Genomic DNA, 23,552 nt, shown 5'->3' on the forward strand with positions numbered 1-23,552 from the left:
AAAATAACAAAATAAATTTTTTACTTGCGAAATTTCATCATTTTTTCACTTACAAATGGCTGCATTTGTTGCTATAGGTACACTTTTCTTCATATGTTAGAGAAATTCTTCGATGAATTTTGCACAGCATACAAACCATACTTACAGGTGTACGAAACTCTAGAATTTATTTAATTTATGAAAAAACGAATGAGCTGTTATACTTTAAACTTCATGTTTGGAGAATTCTAGAGCTTCATACACCTTTGAGTATGGTTTGTATGCTGTGCAAAATTCATCGAAGAATCTCTCTTACTTATGAAGAAAAGTGTACCTATAGCAACAAATGCTGCCATTAGTAAGTGAAAAAATGATGAAATTTCACGTGTAAAGAAAAATTAATTTTGTTATTGCTGTGTACATAGTTCCGCGTAGTCAGCGCGTACACAACTTTCCCACTAGAGCGCGCCCCGCTAAGCACAACAGCGCAGGCGCCGCGCTCGTCCGCCCCCACACTACGAGATGGCGCTGCCGTAGAGACGGACCAAATATCTGCTTCCGCCGATCCGCGAATTAATACGTAACGCAGCCAATGAGATTGCTGCTAACATAGAACTTTTTCTCCTTGTGGATCACACTCGCGCAGTGATACATGAACAGGGGTATTTGTGAGAATAAGACGAACATAACAATAGCAAAGGAACTTCAGATTGTCAATTGTAAATAGCATCCTGAACCAAGTTAAGTAATTTTTATGCTTGTTATTATTTTAATAAAGGTGTGTGAAAATTAAGCAGGGTCTGTTTAAAGTTGGTCACCGTCAATCTGCTACTCTAAGCGTGCCAGTGGCATTTCTATCATCTGACCTAACGGCAGAAGACAAACACACCACGATAAGACCACGAGACATATTGCTGACACTCGCCTACTTAGTTAGAGCGACAAGTCAAATAATCTGATGGTGTGTGTACTGAAGGTCTTACAGAAATTTCATCATTTTTTTGCTTACTAATGGCTGCATTTCTTGCTATAAGTACGCTTTTCTTCATAAGTTAGAGAGATTCTTCGATGAATTTTGCACAGCATACAAACCATACTTACAGGTGCATGAAACTGTAGACTTTATTTAATTTGTAAAAAAATGAATGAGCTGTTATATTTTAAACTTCATGTTTGTAAAAACATAAATTTTCTAGTTAATTACCTCAATTTTTACCACAGTTTTTAACAGATTTGTAATATTCTAGAGTTTCATACACCTTTGAGTATGGTTTGTATGCTGTGCAAAATTCATCGAAGAATCTCTCTTACCTATGAAGAAAAGTGTACCTATAGCAACAAATGCTGCCATTAGTAAGTGAAAAAAATGATGAAATTTCACATGTAGAAAAAATTTATTTTGTTATGTTTTCGAACTTCCACTGCTGTGAGTGTAAATTCTGAATCCTTCCTGGTCATGCTGACAAAGTTTTATGAATTTATTTGTAAAAGTATAGACAGTGGAAATTAAAATGTCCTTTGATGCCTCTCCTGCTCTAAGTTGGCCCGTTTGACGTCCTACCGCCCTTAAAGTGAAATGGAAAATTAAAAGTTTTCAAAAGCTGGAAATACTGCAAACCACACAACTTTGTGAAAAACATTCTCTTCATCTACAGATTGTGTAAAAACAGTTTATTTCACTTCCAGATAACAAAGTTTTCCACTGTCAGACTACTTTTCACCTCGCGCTCTTACACAGAACCGAGTTTCTAGCACAGGCAAGCACTACAGTAGTGGAGAGGTGGAGCTCACCCTGCAGCGGAAGGACTCTGCAATGAGGTGCAGCTGGAGGCTGACGTCGTAGTAGCAGGAGGACAGCTTGTCGACGGACTGCACGACGCGGCGGCAGAGGCGCGCGTCCCCTGGCTGGTGAGCGGCGCGCACCGCGTCGGCCACCACGTCCGGCAGGCCAGCCGGCTGCCGCAGCCAGCGACCGCCACCTGCCACACCCACACACCGGCGCTCGCTCACACTTCTACTCCACTCCTTCTTCCTTCTTCGCCAATACACCTTTCGTCCGACATCTTCGCACTAAACTTCTAAACTGTAAGTAACGCTTATACCCAGACAGAAAATCTACCATCAGAAAAAAAAAAAAAAAAAATTATACGAACCGAGGAGTACCGCAGGACTCAAGCTTATCCCGTATCGAGGAGCAATGGCGGCACTTTTGGAATGATTGTGGAATTAATTAACAAGGTATCCGAGATCCTACTCTGGAATTACCGGGCTTTGACCTGAAGAGATGTACCTGGACTAAATGAAACCGTATCAGAACGGGCTATGCAAGATGCAATGCATATAAGTACAAGTGGGGTCTTTGCGACTCACCAGCCTGTGACTGTGGAGCACCAGAATCGAACGTCCTCTATATTATTGAGGAATGCCCCTTAAGAAGATACGCCGGACATGTATCTGAGGTTATATGTGCGAAACCCTCTGCTTTGGATTGGCTGTGCACTCTAGATGTTGAGCTTTAAATATATGAATGAGTTTCTAGTCCGGCTTGCCAAGCTTTTAATGTGTAGTTATTTTTTCTTGAGTGTTTGTACTTTATCCTTTTGTGCTATTGCTTGCCGACCGGAGTGTCCGAGCGGTTCTAGGCGCTACAGTCTGGAACCGCGCGGCCGCTACGGTCGCAGGTTCGAATCCTGCCTCGGGCATGGATGTGTGTGATGTCCTTAGGTTAGTTAGGTTTAAGTAGTTCTAAGTTCTAGGGGACTGATGACCTCAGAAGTTAAGTCCCATAGTGCTCAGAGCCATTTTGATATTGCTTGTTTTTTACACATGTACTATTTACAAATTGTTTTGTTTTATTCATTTCGTTTACATATTGTTGTACTTATATAAAATATTGTCGCTGTATTGCCATACGCAAAATAAATAAATATATTTATATTTATGGACTCTTCCGTCAGCTCTCGGTAGGGCATTTTCATATTTAACGTTGGAAACCAAAGACACTGCGCTTTTGTTCTACTAATATTTGTTGGGCTAGCGTCCACGGGAAATAATAATGAGCAGAAAACCAGACACTGGATACAAATACACTATCGACTCATGCAGAATTTTTGGTCATAACATTACGTCAGAAATGTGACTACTCGTTTTACGCACTAAACATGTTAGAGAACAATGCCAAATTACAATTTACGGAATGGATGGTCTCATACACAGTGTGGTTTCGTTATGCACTGCGGTTCATTCTATTTTGTAAGTTGCAATTTAACACGGTTGAACGAGTTCCCAATGCTCCATTCGATACCTCTCACCGAATATTATGACCAACGAATATGTGAAGTTCGTATGTCTTTATTCCTCATGTTCGATCTCCTACACACTAATGTGTCTTGCGAACGCTAGTCAGTTGTTTCTTCATGATGTCCCAATATGGCGGAATGTGGTTCGAAATAAACCAATATTAGTACAGCAAAAACGCAGTTTGTTTGCTTTCCAACCTTAAAAATTTTAATACTTACACATATGGTATTATTATACAAGACAAGCTCAGAGCATACCGAGCAGTTAAAATAAAAGAACAACTACACTTAAATAAAATGTTGTTTAGTCATGATCAGGTAATTATTCACAAACTGAAGGTAAATATTCAGCCCGAACAGACATAATCCTAAATAACAGACCAAATAGGCCTGTACAAATACCTCGGCTATGACATAGCTTATGAGGATGATCTTCAGATCGATCACAAGATGAACAACTACCAGAAAAAAATTGAGTCATTCTGGAGAACATTGTCTAGGAAAACGAGAAAAGAAAAACAAATAAAATTTTAACAAAGGGATAGCTGTGCCAGTTTTGCTTTACAGCGCAGGATTTTGCTAAGATACAGGGATCAGCAACAATGAATAACTGGATCGGTGGAAAGCTGCACGAGAATGGACACTTTTAAAAATGGCGATGCGTAGAGAACTTAATATTTTTGAAATAAAAGTTAGGATCTGAAGAAACAAAGAATATGCTCTAACAGCTAAATAAAATACAAGAAGAGCGCTTAGCGAAACAAGTTTTGTGATATAGACCGGATGGTAAAAGAGAAACTGGCAGTCCAGGGAAACGTGGGCAACAACTTCTTTAGTGTCCTGAACAGGCGGACTGCCAACACATTGGAATGAGAAGAATATTTTTGTTCACAGCCGCGAGTGCAGGAGTTTTTACTTAAGCAGACGGAATATATTTATTTGCAAACAATGTTATTTCAGTGTAAGATTGCATAATTTTATTTTTTATTTTACTGTTGTTTTAATTTTTCTCATTGTAATGAGCCGCTTCGGCCGTTTGCAACGATCTTCAGATCAATTGTAGATCACAAAGTAATACGTCAAGGACAGAAAATGTGTACGCGCGATGCTTCACGATTATAAGATTTTGAAGTAAGTCACTTGCAAATGGACATACGGGTCCGAAATCGGCTGATTTAACTAAAAAATATTGTGATGATTCAAAAAAGGATTTATTTTAGTTTTCCTAAGAGTTCCTTATTCAGAACGGCACTGCACGACCAAAGGTTACAGAAACGGCCATCATGTAAAGAAAGTTTAATGTAACGGCAACTGGCAATAACAGCGTAGAGTGTCTGTGCACCAGTAGAAACCTGAAATGCATCCGTAAGCGTTTGCTTTTCCACAGATTTCGCAATCACGATTAAATATAATCCAGAAGCCACTATCAGTTGTTAATAAAAATGTGTATAAGTGCCTACATATTCATCATCGGTGAACTAATGGACCAAAAGTGGAAGCTACGATCATTAAGAGCACTGCACATGGACAGTTCAAAAACTAAAACACATTGCAATATCCAGAGCTGAAATGAATCGAAAAAATTACAAATTATTTAGTATATTCTCTTAAAAATACGAATTAAGAATCCACCCATTTAATTTACCTGCATTACAATTTTAAACGAGATGCTCATAAAAAAGTCGCACTCTTCAGCAAAGAATTAGGAAACAACATCAAAAAGATTAATAACCCATATCTCACTTACATGAAATGTGATAATGTTCATGAGATGTCATATTTAATCCATAACCTTATTGTGGGAGATTCAATCATTATGTAACTGACGTGTACCGTACGCATTGCAGGTAATGGAATATCATGTAATCAAACAACGACGTAAATATGGTGTTGTATATATGTAGGTAAATCGCTGAGTTGGTTTAGAAGCACAGACAGGCGCTGAGGTATTTACGGCGCTCTAATAACGATTATGTGAATTCTCAGAATGGGTTTGTGAAAATAAATATTTGTTATAGACGGCTCGACTCTGTTTATTAATATAGAAATTATGTTGTAGTCAGGAATGTGACTCGTTATATTTGCAGGCCATCCTTCATGTGCACTACGAATCTCGAAACACATAAATTCTGAATAGCTTAATAACTCTGTTGACGAGTTAGATACACAGCACCATTCATGCACACTACGGTTCTCAGACACCCGTTTCCAAAAAATGTAGTAGCACATTGTCCACGTAATTACATTTTTGATCTTTACCTCTGTAAGTCTGTATAAAATACGAATCAAACTCAATTCAAGCCCATAACAACATAACACAATCATACACGCTATAAACAAGTAACCGAATAAATGCCGTAATACGGCACTAAACACAAAAATCATAGAAAAATAGACCGTACATGCATGATAAAGCTAAGATGAATAACTGGTAATGCTGTTACATAATTTAAAAAATTGTTACTGTAAAACAACCAGAGGAAAACGGACCTTTCCGTAAGCGTGCCATAAAGCGAGAACGACGTGCGAAAATATTTACATTGCTGTTGCTATACATTAGCTTGCTCTTGAGACTTGAAACTGTTTCTCATTAGTCTGTGGAGAAAGTTAAAAGTACCTATAAAGCTACTAGTATTGAAATTACTGTCCCTATTATTAGTACCTGTGTATCGGTGTGCCTTAACTACAGCTGTGTTCAGAAAAGCAATGCACGTTTACAGGTATTAGATTTTTTTTTTTTTTTGTTTTGGCATAGCTGCAGTCGTCACTGTTGCTTGTAGTTCTAATTAGAGCCAAAAGTTGTTGGTCAAATATGAATTTTGTATTCTTTACGCAACAGATCTTCAACCATCAGTAATGAAAGATGAAGTGTTCATACGGCAAGCTCACCGTCTCGATTAACACATGTAGTACTGACGACAGTAATAAGATGTACCTAACATATGCTAGACTGAGAAGATCACTGAAGGCTTAAACGTCAAATGAGTACGATGGTATGGGAAATTTAAAGCTTGAAATGCTTTTAAGAGTATCGTTATACAAAGGAAAGCTGTAGTTCTTGAGGCACAAATATTCATCATGTGTCGCTTTAAGTGGACAGCTCAAATCGAAAGTTTTATCATGAAAATGAGAAAAAAATTTTGATGTACGTTTTGTTATCATGAAAGACTAGGCAATTGACGTTAGTGTCTAGAGAAAACTGTTATTAACAAGAGCACACATCCTAAACAACGGGCGTCTTGCTTGCTTGGCAAGACTGAAGACCCTCTCCTGTCACGTCTTTATTTAGATTTATTTTGGCTTTCCTAAAATACTTGAGACGAATGCCAAAATGGTTTCATCCTGGCGTAATCCTTGTCTATATGAGCTAATGACTATGGGTTATAATAACTTTGGAACGAGCGAGGTGGTGTAGTGCTTCTGAGACTCGCTTCGCATTGGCGAGCAGCCAGCTTCTAACTCCCGTCCTACCACGCTGATTTAGGTGTGTTGTGGTTTCCTTTCATCACGTAGTGCTAATGAAGATATGCTTGTTTTGAAGTATTTCCATCTATATCCTTATCCGATCAAAACTATTCTCCCTCTCCAATTATACCAATTTTCCAGTTCTCTGATGAATACGATATTGACGAGTCGTCGAACCTCAACTTTCCTTGCTTGCAAACATTTCGTCCACCATGTTACACTGTCTTGGTGGTTAAGTTGTAGAGGGAAATGTCAGCCGATTCTGAAAGGGTTTTCTCAATTGGCTTGGTACTCACTGAAGAAATGGTGTCGGCGAGCGCCACTAATGCGATGGGTAATTATCAAGTTTTAATTATAACTTTGAAAAAAAAAGTTACGCAAATAATTTGCAGGTAAACGTGTGTAGTACTCCCACGCCACCGTACCGCAGCAAGCTGCCAGAGGAGCCTAAACAAAATGGCGCAGCCTGTTTCCGCTTCATCAATAATTAGGTAACTTATTTTCAGGTGGTAATTAGAACTTTATGACTAGCCATCGTAATCTGTGGAAACTAGGAAGGAGTAAATAGCTGTACTAACATCATGCCGAATACGAATTCAGTGTTTTGCCGCCACAACACCTCAGTCTACAAGTCGGCACAGGCTCAGTTCACTACAACAAACTGCGACAAGGTTGATCGGCTGAAGAGCACAGCATCCTGTTCTAAAGGCAAGGATTTGTCCACAGGGAGAGAGGAGTGTGCGTTCGATATTTCCGTCACGTGCGGCCGGCCGAGGCCTTGATCGTGTGGCAACGACGCGCCACCATCGCAGCCTTCCGTTACTCGCCCACTTGCAACGTAGAGCGAGCTTCGTGTCACTGCAACTGCCAGATGGGCAGGGAGGTAGCTTAAATGAAAGCGCGAAATAGCGCAACAGTGATATTTTATTCTGTCACAGGAGTATCTTGGTATTTTTCTATACTGTCCTGCAATTCGCATTTCTTTCCTTCTTGTTCGAGTCTAATGACAACTTAATACTTTACACAAATTTCGTACTGTTCGTAGTCTCTGCTTCATTCTCTGCTATAATGTTAGGTAGATGCATTACGACACGTCTATTTCGTCATCAAGGCTATTCGACTAGATTGTTATTCTCATCTGTTCTCATTCTTCCTCTTTATATCACATTTCATCTGCTCTCTTGTTTTTGTATACATGTGTATAACACATCAAATGAAAAGCGTAAAACTTCCCTTATTCACAGTCTTCTATTGCGACTGTTTCATTTCCATTTATTGTTGTGTTCCCGTATTACTTCTTTATTCATCGGTGGTTCCTTTCTGTGAAAAAGAGTTCCCATTATAAATGCTGGCCAAATTTTCTTACCTTAATTGTATAATGCAGAATAACAAATGTATGTAAAGGCTGGTGAAAAATTCTGTTACCTTGAATAACAGTTTCTCTATATTTGATCAACCTCCTCTTTATGCAACAATTATGTAAGAACTAGACCACTTCAATAGTGCGCCCGGCTGGCACGAGACGATGTCTATATTATTTCATAAAAACAAAAATGACACTCTAGACGTGAAGTTGACTTTACTGAAACTGATTAAACTTTCATTATTTATTTTGCCGATGTATCGATAAGTTGCCTTATCATTTCATCTTTATGTTTATATTTAAAAAATATTAACAGATATTGACAAATCACCCTTATGATTTTCTTACATATCTCCTGCGTATGCTTCACGCAAGGTACTTGAACATTCGTATGTAATAAAGACGACACTTGGGAGAAAGGAATAGCATATAAACTCCTCATAAACGCTTCTCACACTACCCGTACCATGAGATATTAGCTTAACAAGAAATATAATTTCTTTCATCGTCATAATACGTGAATACAAATAGCCTTGCGGTCGTACTGTGGCACGGAGCCTGTTGCAAGCTACATTACTTAAGGCCGATACGGCAGAATGTATATCGACGTTTGTGCTTATTACTTAGGCAGCTTCATAATGCCAAAATGTGTAGCTAAGAGATCGGCGTGGCTGACAGTTGCAGGTTCAGTAAGTATAACTGGAATAGGAGTACCCATGCAGGGATAACTCATGCTTCTACGTTCCTATCTTCTACCTTCGGTTTTGCATATTTGTATGGGTGGCTCGCCAGCATCCACGTAAATCCAGTAGACAGGGAATTAAATGAACCCATGTCAACTGCTGTGACTGTTGCGGCTGTGCCGTATCATCTCTGGACTCAATTCGTTTTGCTTTACTCAAAGCGTCTTTAGTAGTCAGTTTTTTGGTTCCTACATTATTTACACGCGTTTTTCTATAAATAGGTGTTCGATTTGTGGCACACTACACTGCACTGATACACAATATGTTCTCGTTTATATGTTTTTATACATCCACATACACCTCGTGTGGCCATGCGGTTAAAGGCGCTGCAGTCTGGAACCGCAAGACCGCTACGGTAGCAGGTTCGAATCCTGCCTCGGGCATGGATGTTTGTGATGTTCTTAGGTTAGTTAGGTTCAACTAGTTCTAAGTTCTAGGGGACTAATGACCTCAGCAGTTGAGTCCCATGGTGCTCAGAACCATTTGAACCACACCTCGTGTACTTTGTGCCAGTACGGTGTGATTCAGATCCTAAGGCTTTGTATAGAAGAACCTATGGAAATAAAATAGGTACCACAGAAATTGACAAATACCAATAATACTATGGTGTGAATCAATGGCCGTGTTAATTTCATACATTTGGACGTCACTTCTGCGCGTTGCGTGTCGTTAACCTACCCCAGTTAGCCAAGTTAGGAAAGGGTTAAAACGGTTCAATTGGCTCTGAGCACTATGGGACTTGACTTCTGAGGTCATCAGTCCCCTAGAACTTAGAACTACTTAAACCTAACTAACCTAAGGACATCCCACACATCCATGCCCGAGGCAGGATTCGAACCTGCGACCGTAGCGGTCGCGCGGTCCCAGACTGTAGCGCCTAGAACCGCTCGGCCACCCCGGCCGGCTTAGGAAAGGGGACCTACATTTTAACGTGGAATACTAACCACGTGTTGTTCTTGGCGACCTCTCACGTCGCTGAGAGGTGTGTGCTAGATTAAATGCACACTGAAAATTTCTTTGGTCGTACCGGGATTCGATCCCTCGAACTTTCGCTCCAAATAAGATTTTTATAGTCGCAAAAGACGGAATAACTCTGATGTTACTTGTAATCTGGGAGTGTGACGAGAAACCTCAAAAATAAAGAGACAACATTTATTTGACAATTATAACTAAAATTTTAAGTTTTTAAATCTTGCCTTAAATACAATGTGGCAAGTAGATAAAAAAGAAGCTCCTCATTTGACCAAGCGAGGCCGAGTGGATACGGTTTCAAGCTTTCCCACGCCATTAAACTACGAAGTGCGGGCCGGAAATACACCCCGGGACGTGATGGTGCCAAGCAGTAGGCCACAAAGCAGCAATATGAAGAAGCGGCCAGGTTAGGGTAGGTTAGGAGCAGAGCGCACGTGGGTACGCGAGTGCAGACAAAGCTGCAGCGGCGGCCTTGTGTGCAGCGGGGCCGGCCGGGGGGCGTCCTTGAGCAGGCACCACCTCCCAGCGCCGCAGCGCGCTACTTCCGCGTTATAAAAAGCCGCCAGTAAACATACACCACGCCGCCGCTGCTCTCAGGCTCCCATTTGCAATACACCGTGTGCGTCGTCTAATTGTGCTATTCGGAAGCCTTTTGCGCTTATAGGCAAATATTGTGCCAATACACAATTCCGCCTCGTACACGAAGACAGAAAGCTGGGCGAATGAAGCAGTCAAATGGTATAACGAATTTCTCCGCAGTATTTAAACCGTAAGAATCCAACTGATTTAGCACGCTGATTTGTAAATGTGGACTCGACTTCAGGTCGGTAACAAATCACATCGATTTCATTTCCTGGAAAGTGTGCGGTCAGAGTTTCTGGGATTCGGAACGTATTCATCCTACAGATCACCTTACTAAAACATCAATTAGTGAATGCTAGTTTCTGGATTAAGCGGATGGAAAATACGAGAGACGAGGCGTCGATATTCAAAGAATAAATCTTATTTCCTTAAGAAAATTCAGCTCCTCACAATGGTGTTGCCGGCCCCGGTGGCCGAGCGGTTCTAGGCACTTCAGTCCGGAACCGCGCGACTGCCTCGGGCATGGATGTGTGTGACGTCCTTAAGTTAGTTAGGTTTAAGTAGTTTTAAGTTCTAGGGGGCTGATGACCTCAGATGTGAAGTCCCATAGTGCTCAGAGCCATTTGAACGATTTTTTGAACAACGATGTATAGGAAATTGGCAAACTGACGTAGCTGTTATCGCTTACACTCTGTTCACCATAATTTTCATCTGCTTCTGTATATAAAGAAATTTGTGGCCGGAAGAAAATTCTTTGAGTTCAGTAACAGTCGTAGGTCGTCCTCCGCGTACTAGAATCACATTAATGATGAAATGTACTCACTGAAAAAACGATGGAGAAAAGTCATTAATCAAACAGACAACTCGTGCCTTTTTCTTACGCAAAACGCAGTCTTCCATTACAAGACCGATAAGTTTCCATCTTGGAACTCAACGCAAGGAGTCTCAGGAAACCTTGACAACCTTTGTATTTCACACACACAGTTCGCAATACGTTTCTGATAGTACGCGAAAGGAAATTTTATTGTTTGGCTAACACTCGTCCATTTTAATCTACTGGGCCACAGAAGTAACTGTTTCTTTCAAATTTAGCGATGTTTCTTATCAACGGCATTCTTTGTTTTGTGGAAGGAGTAGTACATTAATACAACACTAGAGAACATTTTCAATGAAATTTTCGAGAGAAAAAGAGCGAGAAATTGTTTTAAGTACGAGAGCCGAAGAATCGGGCAAAGACCAGTTACGCAGTGTTAAAGAGGTGAAAGCGCGCTGTGTCGCTGACCTTGTACGTCATATTCAGCGCAATTAATCCTTGTTTTTACAAAGAGAGTCGCCGTATACGCTAACGAGCGTGTTAACTCTGTATTTCCTTTTTTCAGAAACTCTCGAATGACGCTAAAAGACAAGTAGCGTTCCGTTTAAATTACCCATAGCTGTTTTAACGTTACATTTAAAATACAGTTTAGTGGTTCTAACTATACTTTGAAATGAACAGTCCCGTGAGTGCTGTCGCTTATTGCAAACCATGTCCTGATATCTTCAACCATTGATGAAATATTAATGCTGTTGACGTTACATGATAAAATATGCATATTTATCAGCTTAATATGGTAAAACGTCATCAAAACTATATAACTTTCAAACAGATCACGGAACCGCGCTTTGTCATCCTTGGATCAGGAAAGATAATAAATGAGCATTTGTCTTGCGATTGTATAGTCGTCGTCACCTGCTATTTCCAACGAAATGGCACTAACATCTCTTCGATCTCTTCGATTTCTGTAAAGTTATGATACCCGAAGCAGAGTATTAGAACAATCATCTTATCCAAAGGTAAACTCAAATGTAATGTTACACTACCTTAAGTCTGATATAATGCACATTACGGACAGTTGTATATTTGCGAGTACTTACTTATATTTGAGGCGTCAAATATCTGACTCTGGCTTACAGTCCACGCCATATATTTTCATTGATTGCACTGATTAGTTACCAAAATCAACACAGCCAAAGACTTATTCTAAAAACGTTATCGATACTCTTTTGGAATATAGAAATCAACCGCGTAAACGTTCAAAAGCTGCAAACGTTACTAAACTGCAGTTCGCTTCGAAAACACGCCCAATTTGCAGGACAAAGATTTGCTCCGAAATTTAAAGGTAGCTATACAACAGATTTGTCAGTTAAAACTAAAAATACATAATATTTTGTAGTTATGAGTGTGACGGCTCAAAGAATATCAGCAGTACCGCAAACATAAATCACCAAACACATCTGTACCGGTACCTCGATAAGCTCGCATCATTAAAAGTCTGTGAGACACTGACTGTTGCTAAAAATTCATGCTCTAGTGGGCCACACTTTGTACAGCATCAGAGATGTATCAGAGGTGTAGACCTGGTGTATTACATTTTTCATATACTACGCGGAAAACGGCCAAACGTAATATTACAACATGAGAGAAGATAATGTTTCCAAGAGTGAGCAGTAAAAATTTGTTCGAGATACCATTCAGAGTATACAGAAAAGAAAAGTTATAAACCGGACTAAACACATACGAAGGCTAATTTCAATTTTAGCGTATTCTCCACCTACATGCAAAATTAATTAGTTTTGCTTCGTAACGTCAAAGAAGTTGCACAGTTGATACCTTTCCAAAACAATATGATTTGGTATTATATTACACAACTGTATCTAAGTTTTCGTAGTCCCATAGAGCCGCTGATCGGATCGACTGACTATTTCTTAGAAAATCTAATGCATGATATTTATTGTCTCCTTCCTTTTTGTTTAGTCTTTCGCCTGTTTTTCTACTCAGTTGTTATTGTATTTTTATCGTAGTTATTGAATGGTTAATTACGGACCCACTCTCAATTACTGACATTGACTGATTTGTGAAACTATATGTATTTTGGTTTGTGATAAATTACCAAACAACGCAATAAAGGAACATAAACCTTCCCCGGAAGTTATTTGTCAGTGTCGCCTCATTCTTATCACTTCTAGCGACATGCTACGCTACTATTAAGCAAAACACTACTGCCGTGCTAAATGACTTTTAGGTAGTCCCATTGTTATTTTCATACACAGTTTACTCAGTCACAGATACAGTGTAGAAGTATGTTTCTTACTCGTTTTGTCATAGGCCAGAACATAACTTTATACTCCTGTATTGCAACACATGTACAAGCGTAGTCTCACCTTAAATAATTTCTGGGAGGTCTTATCGCTACCGACCATACATTTAGTCTCATTCATACAGCTACATTCAGATTTGCATGCAAACGCAACACTCTCTCGTTTCTTGGTGGATGGTGTTTTATTCAGAGACGCTTAATTATTGCAACGGTTTGCGGCTTTCGCCAGTCAGCTACGATAGTACCCAGTATAGTATGTCAGGTCAACCAACTGCAAGGTTTAGCGAAATAAATGTATCGTTATAATATGTTGTAGTGTGAGCTTTAGAGACGAGAAAAGGAAGGGTCTGATGATAATTACTATTATTTTGCCCTTTTCAACAAATACTACTTAGAAGTGACAGGTACCAATTTATTAAAAACAAGGTAATAATTTACACATACAACGTGGGTCGTAAGAACGACAATGTACGCACAGCCAGTTCACTGTAGTGTGTTATTGTTGGTAACGATATATGTCCTAAAATTCGAATTTTAATCCAGTTCTGAAAATCTTTGTGGCATTCTCATCGCAGATAATTGTTGTTAAACAACCTCTTGACATAATCAACCTTTTTTATAAACAGAGAAGGCCACTGACGTGATTTTGAAGGCGGGTAAACATATATTCAGTTCTAAATGTCAAATGACTTTGAAAAAAAAACCGACAAAATGTGGTTATCTCGCGAATACAGATTACTCACGGAAGCTGAATAAGCGGTGGAAAAAAATGAACTAAGAATTATCTGGAGTTATTTATTCGCAACAAAATAAATTCGTGCAGCTGTGAGAAATTTATCTCAGTGTTTCTGAGTAAGCATTCTCTAAGTACCGTACGCAAAGAATAATTTGATTAAAACATCTTTTGTTTGTATGATATTAAAATATGTAATGGAGGGCACAAAAGAGGAACATATCCCAACACCGAAACAACAATTTATTTTAAATCTTTCGCATAGTAGTTTCCCAAAAAAAGTAGCGATACCATCTCATCAAGAAAATGTCATTCAGCGTAGGAAACGGGAACTCGCCCAGTAACACAAATCATTGACCACCATAAATTAAACAATTTACTTACAAGAGATTTCGAGCGGTAAACATCCAATGATCGTCATAGAAATGACCAAAATTATAAAGTCTTTTAATTTTATATGTTGATGCTAAAAGATAGCATACTTATTGTGACATAATTGTCCATGAAAGAAATTCAGGTCGACTATGTGATAGTGCTTCCGTAAAAGAAACTGAGGCTCTGTCTTATTACAGTGAGCACGAAGTATTCACCACCTTATACGTTGTTACTTGCTTGCTTACTACGAAAACCGTCACCTGAGAGATCCTCATACCGGTGTGTGGTACAGTTCTTTGGAAAAGCTAGCGCCATTGTAGCGGGTCGAGAGCCCACTTTCGAGGATCCAGTATTAGTGAAAACATAAAATGCAAAATGTCAACGTTAGTTCAAAAAAAGGAAGTTCCTTTATTACAGCTTCATCGGAATAAATGCACAAGAATTGATATCACCCTTTCACACTCTAGCATGCAAGAAAATGGACGAGATATAACACCAAATAATTGATGACGTACAGTCTATCAAAATTACGGCATATTTGTTAAATTTACGACAGTCAGCCGCACGGGAATGGAAACTATCTTGGACTTTAGCTTCAACAGTTTATTTGCGGATATCTCAGATTTTTTCTGCAAACTCCGTTTTACTGACGGAAATACGAGTTTCGGAGACTAGGCGAATCTAAGTAAAAATATAACACCTTTTCTGGCGGCCTATTACTACTGGTCGACAATAGATTCGGGAGAGTACACTTCAGCCACTTGGATATGTTCTAAAAACAGTTCATGCAGAATGGAACGAAGAACACCATTTCAATAAACTAATTACTTACTTTACAATAAAATATTTGCAATTGTCAGCTTTCCCATTGAAATATGAGACAAAGTTAATTTATTTCTGGAATGAAATATTTCTTTTTAAAATTTTTCAGTTTCATTATCTCAGACACAGTAAGATGAAACTGTGACAAGAAAACCGAACTCCAGGATTTTCTGTGAAATTACAGTTCAGAATGTGCACTATGTACGTAACTGGCACTTCTGCCTGTTACCTGAGCATTCAGCGAGAGTTTCATCGGGGAACTCTGCTCTGTCAAGTCCAGACCTAGTGAGTATTCGAAGTTAAGTCTTAAACTGAAATTTAGCCGGAAGTGCACGAGAGTACCTTCACTCAAATTATAAAAGCAGTGACTGAAACGTATGTAGAAACACACAGACTGATGATAAAGTTTAATGATTTCTTCTTGAAATTCACTCACCATCAAGGTGTGCAGGGACACATTCATATGTATTGTAGATTTACATAACCTGCTGTCTTAAAAAGGGCGCTAAATCTTTAAAATAGCATTATCTAGATACTTGTGATTGTCAAATAACTTGAATAATTATATTCCAGGCTTTTAGTATTTCCTACGCTATTTTGAAATAAACTCTTTCATGATATGCGATTTTTCAGAGGATTTTCTGAGAGAAATAAAAAAAAAAAAGAAAAAGTGTCAATTTCTCCATCGAATCCAAAGACGTAAGTAAAATATGCATAAATCACAGTTATCATTTGATATACTACACTGGGGTATCTTTCATCGATACTGAAATATCTTAGAAATGCTCATGCATTGTAGATTAACTAATATTCCAATGCATTTGCCGCGCCATCGGTGGACGGTGCTTGCTCTAGCGTTTTTGTGTTTTCGTTTCTATCTCGGAGATAGACATCAACTGACAAGGAAATTAAGCTGATTGTTTCTTTCCCCTCTCTTTAAAGTGTTTCCTATTCTCTTGCGGAAGAGGAAAATACATCTAACACCTAGTCGCCACAGGGGAAGACAAAGAGCTTTCCGCAGAGAAATTTCGGCGTTCATAACGGTACTGCTGAATTTGCACATTATTTCACAGATGCTGGAATTTTGTACAGTATTCTGCCGAAGAACACTCTAAAAAGCGCCACCGCATTTACGTTGAAGTTCAATTGCACGTTCACCACAAATGAGTCTGCGCGGAAACGGAGCGAAGTAGTCGCACTGCATTCCGGAAACAGGATGTCTGTTACCGGAACACGAAGCTTTGGAACTGGCACGTGGTGATTTAGAAAACACAGAGAAACAGCGGTGTCATTTATCGCCTCCGAATTTGGGAAGTGTGTCACAGACCAGCCCTACCGGAAAGCTGTCGGTAATACCCTGATTAACATCCGCACTCTAATGTAGTACTCCGAAATACTAATTGAGGAATTCTCGGCGAGCTTTAGCACATGGACAATACGTGCACCATGGCCAGTGGTAGAAACTCGCGTTTGGACTGCATGACTTTTCTAATCACAACACAAACTGAACGTTTTCTTGCTAATTTAATATTTTCAAAGTATACAGGGGAACCAACGACAGTTTGTCTTTACTGTATAATAGAATATTACTACTACGGGTTTCACATTCTGGAAGCTGACGACGGTTACATTTTCGATAATGTCAGTTTACTGGCTGGTAATACGTGCTTAATTCCACACAAATATTTTCTAGAGGAATATTTGTAACTAAATACGTTATTAAAAATGAAAAAAGCCTGAAACGATTTGTCGCTCTTCTGGATATTACCGAGCTTCATACGATGCAGCCATGTACTGTCAGCCTTCTGAAGGTGATGCGGCAGAGCCTGAAACTGGCAATGACATTGTTGCGTGAAATTAAACAGAAAAGACAAATTATATTTGCTCGGAGAATTTCTCACGTAAACAAAAAATTACTTATATTTAACATACAGCCACAGTGCCGCCACACCAGCTCTTAGCAAGACTGCAAAACTCTACGTTATACTTTTTGTTGGTAAATGCTCATTTATTCTAAATTTACGAGGCCATCTGTCTCACATGTGACAAGCAGCCGATCTAACAGATTTTAGGAACACAACGTGTAACACGTTACACCGGCACTAGTGCGCCTGCAGTGTCGCGCTGTCGAGAATAAGACAGTGGCGTGACCGGAAGGATGCGAGAGAACCAAATGATTCACAACACGCGGTGGCAGTGGGAACAGTGTCTCATAATATTAATCTTTCTGGTGATTATACCTCTGAGATCAAATACATAAAACGGGAATTCGATGGATGAGAGGAACATTAGGCTTTTAAGTTCTGTCGACGACAGGATAATTAGAGACTGACCAAGGCTAGAGAAAGAAATCATTAATACTGTTTTTACAGGAAATATTTCCAATAAGCGATTTTAAAAAATCGGGAAACTTAAATTTGGATGGCCGGTGCTGAGATATACAGCCGGCTAATAAATAACGACAATCTGGTCTGTTAAATTACTGTGTCTTATCACGTGCGTCACTGACTCGCCTCGCCGATAATCACTCATTAAGAATCTTATGTTTAGTAGGATAATCTCCATCGGTTCTTGCACCTACCCCCGCATTTTCTAGTTTACGAAGGTAGAGACAAAGTTAGCACTCTTCCGGCAAAACTGCCAGTTTCTCTGTAATGGGTTCCCCTGCCGCGTCCAGTGCGGATTATCACCCGCTCAGGATTTCTGTACGAAACAAAATGGTTGGATCCCGAGGAAGAGCGCACCCGTAGCGCGACCCCGGCAACATCGGCCGCGCGCGGCCACTACGGAGGCGGCCGGCGAGCGTGTTACAACCTGCGCGCCACCTGTGCCCCGGGCATCAACATCCCCGGCTGCGGCCACAAGATCCACTCTCAAGGACCATTCCTGCCTGGCCGGTTACAGCGCATCTGCTTCTAGCGCTGGACCATTTACGCTGTTTTTCTGGCCTCTTCACGTTTCAGGTCAGCGGAGTTCCACACCACTCCCGTCACGCGATGAACAACATTCAAAGACGGGATTCACACTCTGAGCGTTCACCTCAAAATGAACCTGCAATACAGTGTTGCGTCAGTGTACCACAATACGGCAAAACTCTATGAAAGCAAAATACTGCTCATCTACTAGAACATCGAGCAGACAAAAGACATACTGATGACTCTAACTAAGCGGATAACGCTGAAGTTCTCATAACACGGAGGAAAAAATAAAACTGACAGCAGTTTTGCCTTATAAAATTTATACTTGAAGGTTCCTGCGATCTACGCAATCTTTCCTGGCAGCGAACTTGTTGCAGACATTTCCGTAACGATCGATTATAAATGTTTGCTAGTACACAATTTTACAGGCAAACCAAAAAGGACCATATGATTTTATTTCAAAAGAAGGTTTTTAATGATTATGTTAATTATTTATAATTTTAACTCTGTTCCTTTGTACTTCACAATTATCCGTTAGACCAAAATATATCTCTCTCTGTTTCTCTGTCTCCAGGCACGTATCTAACATATCGTATAGGATTCAGTTTAGAACGCTAGCTTTGTACAAGAATGTGAGCGCAACCAACGAACTCACTCGTCCAACGCGGTGACGCAGAAGAATGCCGTCCCATAGAATCTTGAAAACTCTCAAGAAACATAGTTACTTTGTCCACTTTCATACCGTAACTCGCCTTTCTAATGAAATTTTTACCTTTAAAAACGATGGCAGCAGTAGGTGGACACTACAGAGACTGGAGTGATATGTGTCTGAAATATGAGTATCAATGTGCACAACAGGCAATCAACAAAAATGTCTCTTCATAAAGGAAGTCAATGACGAATTTCAATACATTGAGATGGCTAAGGTTATGAGAAATGTCACATTTACTGGCTGGCTGAGAGGGGCGAACCGTAAATACATCGAATTCCAACATAAAATAGAGACTGAACATGTTCGAACGAGCATCAACTAATAATTATACCGCACATACGTATAAAATTATTTCAAGTTCTAGATGTTGAATTCCTCTCAACGATCTTACACACACACACACGCTTTTAGATGCGACGACGCCAAAGAACATCGAGCAGACAAAAGACACACTGATGACTCTAACTAAGCGGATAACGCTGAAGTTCTCATAACACGGAGAAAAAAATAAAACTGCCAGCAGTTTTGCCTTATAAAATTTATACTTGAAGGTTCCTGCGATCTACGCAATCTTTCCTGGCAGCGAACTTGTTGCAGACATTTCCGTAACGATCGATTATAAATGTTTGCTAGTACACAAGACAATCGACAATGGTGACGATGACGCAAATCGCTGCACTTTTCAGGATGGATCTGAATCCGTCATAGTGCTTCGTGGCGAAACAGTGTTCCTGCGAAGACAGTCCTGTGAAGTGTAGCTATTGGACGGTCGCTTCTGTTTGCGCACAGAACCCGCGGTGCCGCTATTCGTGATTCAAACCTGCAGCGTCAAGGCTCGGATCGGAAAGGCCACCGCTTACTAACACGCATCCTGCTGTTTGCTTAGCGCCTCGCTTGACGCCACCCGGTCAGTGACCCCTGACTCAAGAGGACTACCCATGATGCAACGGTCAGAAATATCCGTTTCTGTAATAATAGTAATTCAGTGATTTAGTCTCACACCGGACTTCCGAAGGGCTATGTCGGTCGCTGCAGATCTTATATGACTATATTGGGAGTGCATACTTTGCCTCTCCACTTCAAGACCTACCGAACACAATGCATGTAACGATTTTTACCACGTCTTTATTCGACATACGACATCATGAGTGTGTGTTGGGCACCTCGCTGAGCACCCATACTGTTACTAAGTTCTGATGCCAGAGGAGTGCAATTACTGATAACAGCGCATGGCACGAGCAGAGATATGCAGGCGGCAATATTAACTGCACGCAAATGGATATGATGTATACTGTACAACTAAAAAACGCCCATGTCTTCGATAAAATACCGTACACATGCTGGTTCACATTTTTGAGGTATAAGGCGGAAAAGCGGGCATACACACACAGACAAGAGGCATCAGAGACAAGCAAAATCGAAATACGTACAAGCAGAGAAAGAGAAAAAGAGAGAGAGAGATTTTTACGGGGTCTTTTCAATGGCTTCGCTGGATGCGCAGTTTACACAGAAACACAAGGAATTAGTACTCTACAGGAAAGACCAATGCATCTTTATCTTTCCCTTGACTAGCCACTGCCTAAGCAATTTATAGCTGCCTCAATTCCCTCGAAATAATTACTTCCCATTTGAATACATGAAACAAAATTTGTTCCTTCGTTGGGGTACGACGCTGTGACGCGCTAACAGATTATGAGCTTGACACCTTAGGCGTGGTCGTTCCATTGAAAGCTAACAGTTCAAAAACGCGCTCTCGTTTGACAATTTGTGGCCACTTCACCTCATTCACAACAGCCAAACAAGAGGAAAATTCAAAACACGAAGACTATATCGCGATTAGTCGGTTCAACAATAGTCTTACAGGGAAACTGTTGAGTCGATATTCGTAACGACTACACTGTTGCTTCTCACCATTGTAGACAGTTATGTGACCTGGGACAGAAAAAGAGCTACGAAAATGTTTGCTTCTTTCGCTTCACGTGGACTAAAACGACAGTCGGCACTGGTGCTGGTACTTGAAATCGGCAGAAACAATGATCACCTGCGTATATTTCCTTACTCGTAAAAAGGTACTCTAGTTGTTAGGTAGTGGGCGCTTAAAAAGTGGTGTATAAACACATTATTAACTTATGTGGCACGTAGACTGGAGCTCAAGGAAAAAAATGTAACATATTATTACAAAAGATTTCTACACGGCACCAAGAAAACGCTCAACGAGTCTTTGCGTCCAATAACACTGAACAAAGAAACCTCTTAACTTTTGTCATAGGTACCCACATTCTACTAATCGAGGATGAGTTTAAAATTATGGTGATAGTTGTTCTTGCAAACGTCAGGTGCACTGATGACAAAAGGTAAAGAGTGTCCATCTAATTTCGAATTTGTAGAATCGACTGCTCTGTGTTTCCTATTGGAGTGCAGAAGCAACAAGGCGCGTCGACTGCAACAAGTGGATCTGTGCAAGTTGGGTCCTGTTCAACAAGTCCGCCGCACTGGCTTTGCGCCCAGACTTCCCCTTTCATCTGTTGCACCGGGGGGTGTTGTCGGCAGGAGCGGCACACTTCGTCGTCATAAAACTTACATTGGCCAAGGAAAAAAATACCAGTGACAGAGTTTTAGCCGTGACGACACAAAAGAAAGCAAATCACTATTGGCCCAAGACAATACGTGCTGCCACCCACCCAAACTCAATCGCAACAAAGATGACGAGGACAGAAATGTTTGAACCCAAAACACAAAAGCAAAAGAATGGCTATCAGAGAGCTACTTACGTCTGATTGTTGGCTCGGATAGGCGACGGCGTCCTCTGAATATCACGTTCAGGATGTCCATGAGATCGCTAAGCAGCTGGTCTAGGATGCGATAATACTCGATTATGTCCTCATCAGTAGGTGGTACAAAGAACGGCCGGGCCATCTTCTCTGGGAGAGGCGTGACGTCTCTCGCGCCGCGCGTAGCTGACAGTTGAAGTTGCTGGTCCCTGCACGTCGGCGAGATGTCTGCTGCAGCACGTGGCTCTCAGCTGGAAGGTGTACCCAGTTGGCAGGCGGCGATGCTACTGAGAGGCGCGCCGCGCTGCAGCCTCTAAGCTGGCCGCCCCCTTCCCCTACCCACGACACCAACGCTGGCACACCCCCACCACCGGCGCCCGCACGCGCCAATCGCCGCGCGCCGCTCCGCCGCGCCAGGAGTGACGTAACGTGGCAGAAGCTACGCGACGCTAGGTTGTCAGTTCAGCGAGAACGGAAGAAAAACGCAGATAGAGCGTGCTTACAAGTGGCACTTGCATGAGCTTGCAACCTACGGCGGTGTGTGGTCGACATCGACGAGTAGGTCATCAGTCCTCGAACACAAAACTAAATGTGGGATGCACCTAACTCCGTATCTCAGTATTTCGCAGTTGAAGATATTTCTTATTAGTCAGCTAACATTTCTGTTTGCGGCAGTCATTACAGGGCATCATGATATCACTACCGTCGCGAGATGAGATATAAGAGACTGAAAACGAACTGTATGAGCTTGCCACGTACAGTTTACTCCCATATAGAAGTTCTGACAAAGGTCACTGATTGGTTGACAGCTAGTCCACTTCCTCATTTTTAACTGCTGCCGAGTTTTGTATGTTAAGATAAAGGGAAGCGCAATCACTATCGGATACCTACTTGATATTTAGCTCTGTGTGGTTCGCAATAAATTGTAAAATGATTTTGATTTAAGTCAAAATAAAAAAAAATTTCGAAACGCTTGCATTTTGATCTTCATAGGTTGACACTATTTTGTTCGTCAGCTGATGCGAACAAATATTGAAGTCAATGTACACAGCTGCACGTGCGTAGAATTAGCCTAAGTGATAGCGCAGAACTGCTGAAGTGAATTTTACACTAAGCTAAAATATTTATCTTCAACTTTAACTTAAGAATTCGTTTATTTCATCACGAAACGACAGGTTCATTCTTCGAGAAACCAAATGTTATTTAACTTCACACCAATCCAAGGCAAGAGAAAGTAATCACTAACCCACATGTTGGTTCGATCGCCACTGAATGACTGTAAGTACTGGTTTGTCACGTATCAGTTGTCTTAGCCCAAAAGTAATGGAAGAGCATATAGTTTCATCTGACAATGCGGTGCAACTTCGTATTTTTATTTAAACACAAGATATTGTAAGAAGCGAAAGTAGTATTACGTATAGGATAAAATGCTGAATCTGCATCAGTCTGAAGTAACACAACGTGACACAACTCATCTAGTGGTCCAGCAAACTACACATATCGTCAGAGAATATAAGCTAGAACGGTAAGATTAATTCTCACTTTAGTTTCCCGGACAGCATTACGCAAAATAAGACCACTCCGGCATATTAAGAGATTATTTAGGTTCCACTTATGGCCAGCAATGTCGCGCAATACGTGTTCCATCACCATTATGTTTGGATCGATTCCCAAGACAAGT

General features: G+C 40.6%; 1 protein-coding gene across 1 annotated transcript in view; it reads right to left on the minus strand.

Annotated features, from left to right (window-relative positions):
• The window catches only part of LOC124555530, a 37,831-nt gene extending 15,683 nt beyond the window's left edge, over window positions 1-22,148 (minus strand). The window contains exons 1-2 of the mRNA XM_047129484.1: window positions 21,872-22,148; window positions 1,771-1,958 (exon numbers count right to left, since the gene is read on the minus strand). Of these exons, the coding sequence (XP_046985440.1) occupies window positions 1,771-1,958; window positions 21,872-22,016 (333 nt within the window). The 5' untranslated portion in view covers window positions 22,017-22,148. The remainder of the gene's footprint in view (window positions 1-1,770; window positions 1,959-21,871) is intronic.
• Window positions 22,149-23,552: the final 1,404 nt, after the last annotated feature.

This window comes from Schistocerca americana, chromosome X, assembly GCF_021461395.2.
Source record: "Schistocerca americana isolate TAMUIC-IGC-003095 chromosome X, iqSchAmer2.1, whole genome shotgun sequence".
Classification (NCBI taxonomy): Eukaryota; Metazoa; Arthropoda; class Insecta; order Orthoptera; family Acrididae; genus Schistocerca; species Schistocerca americana.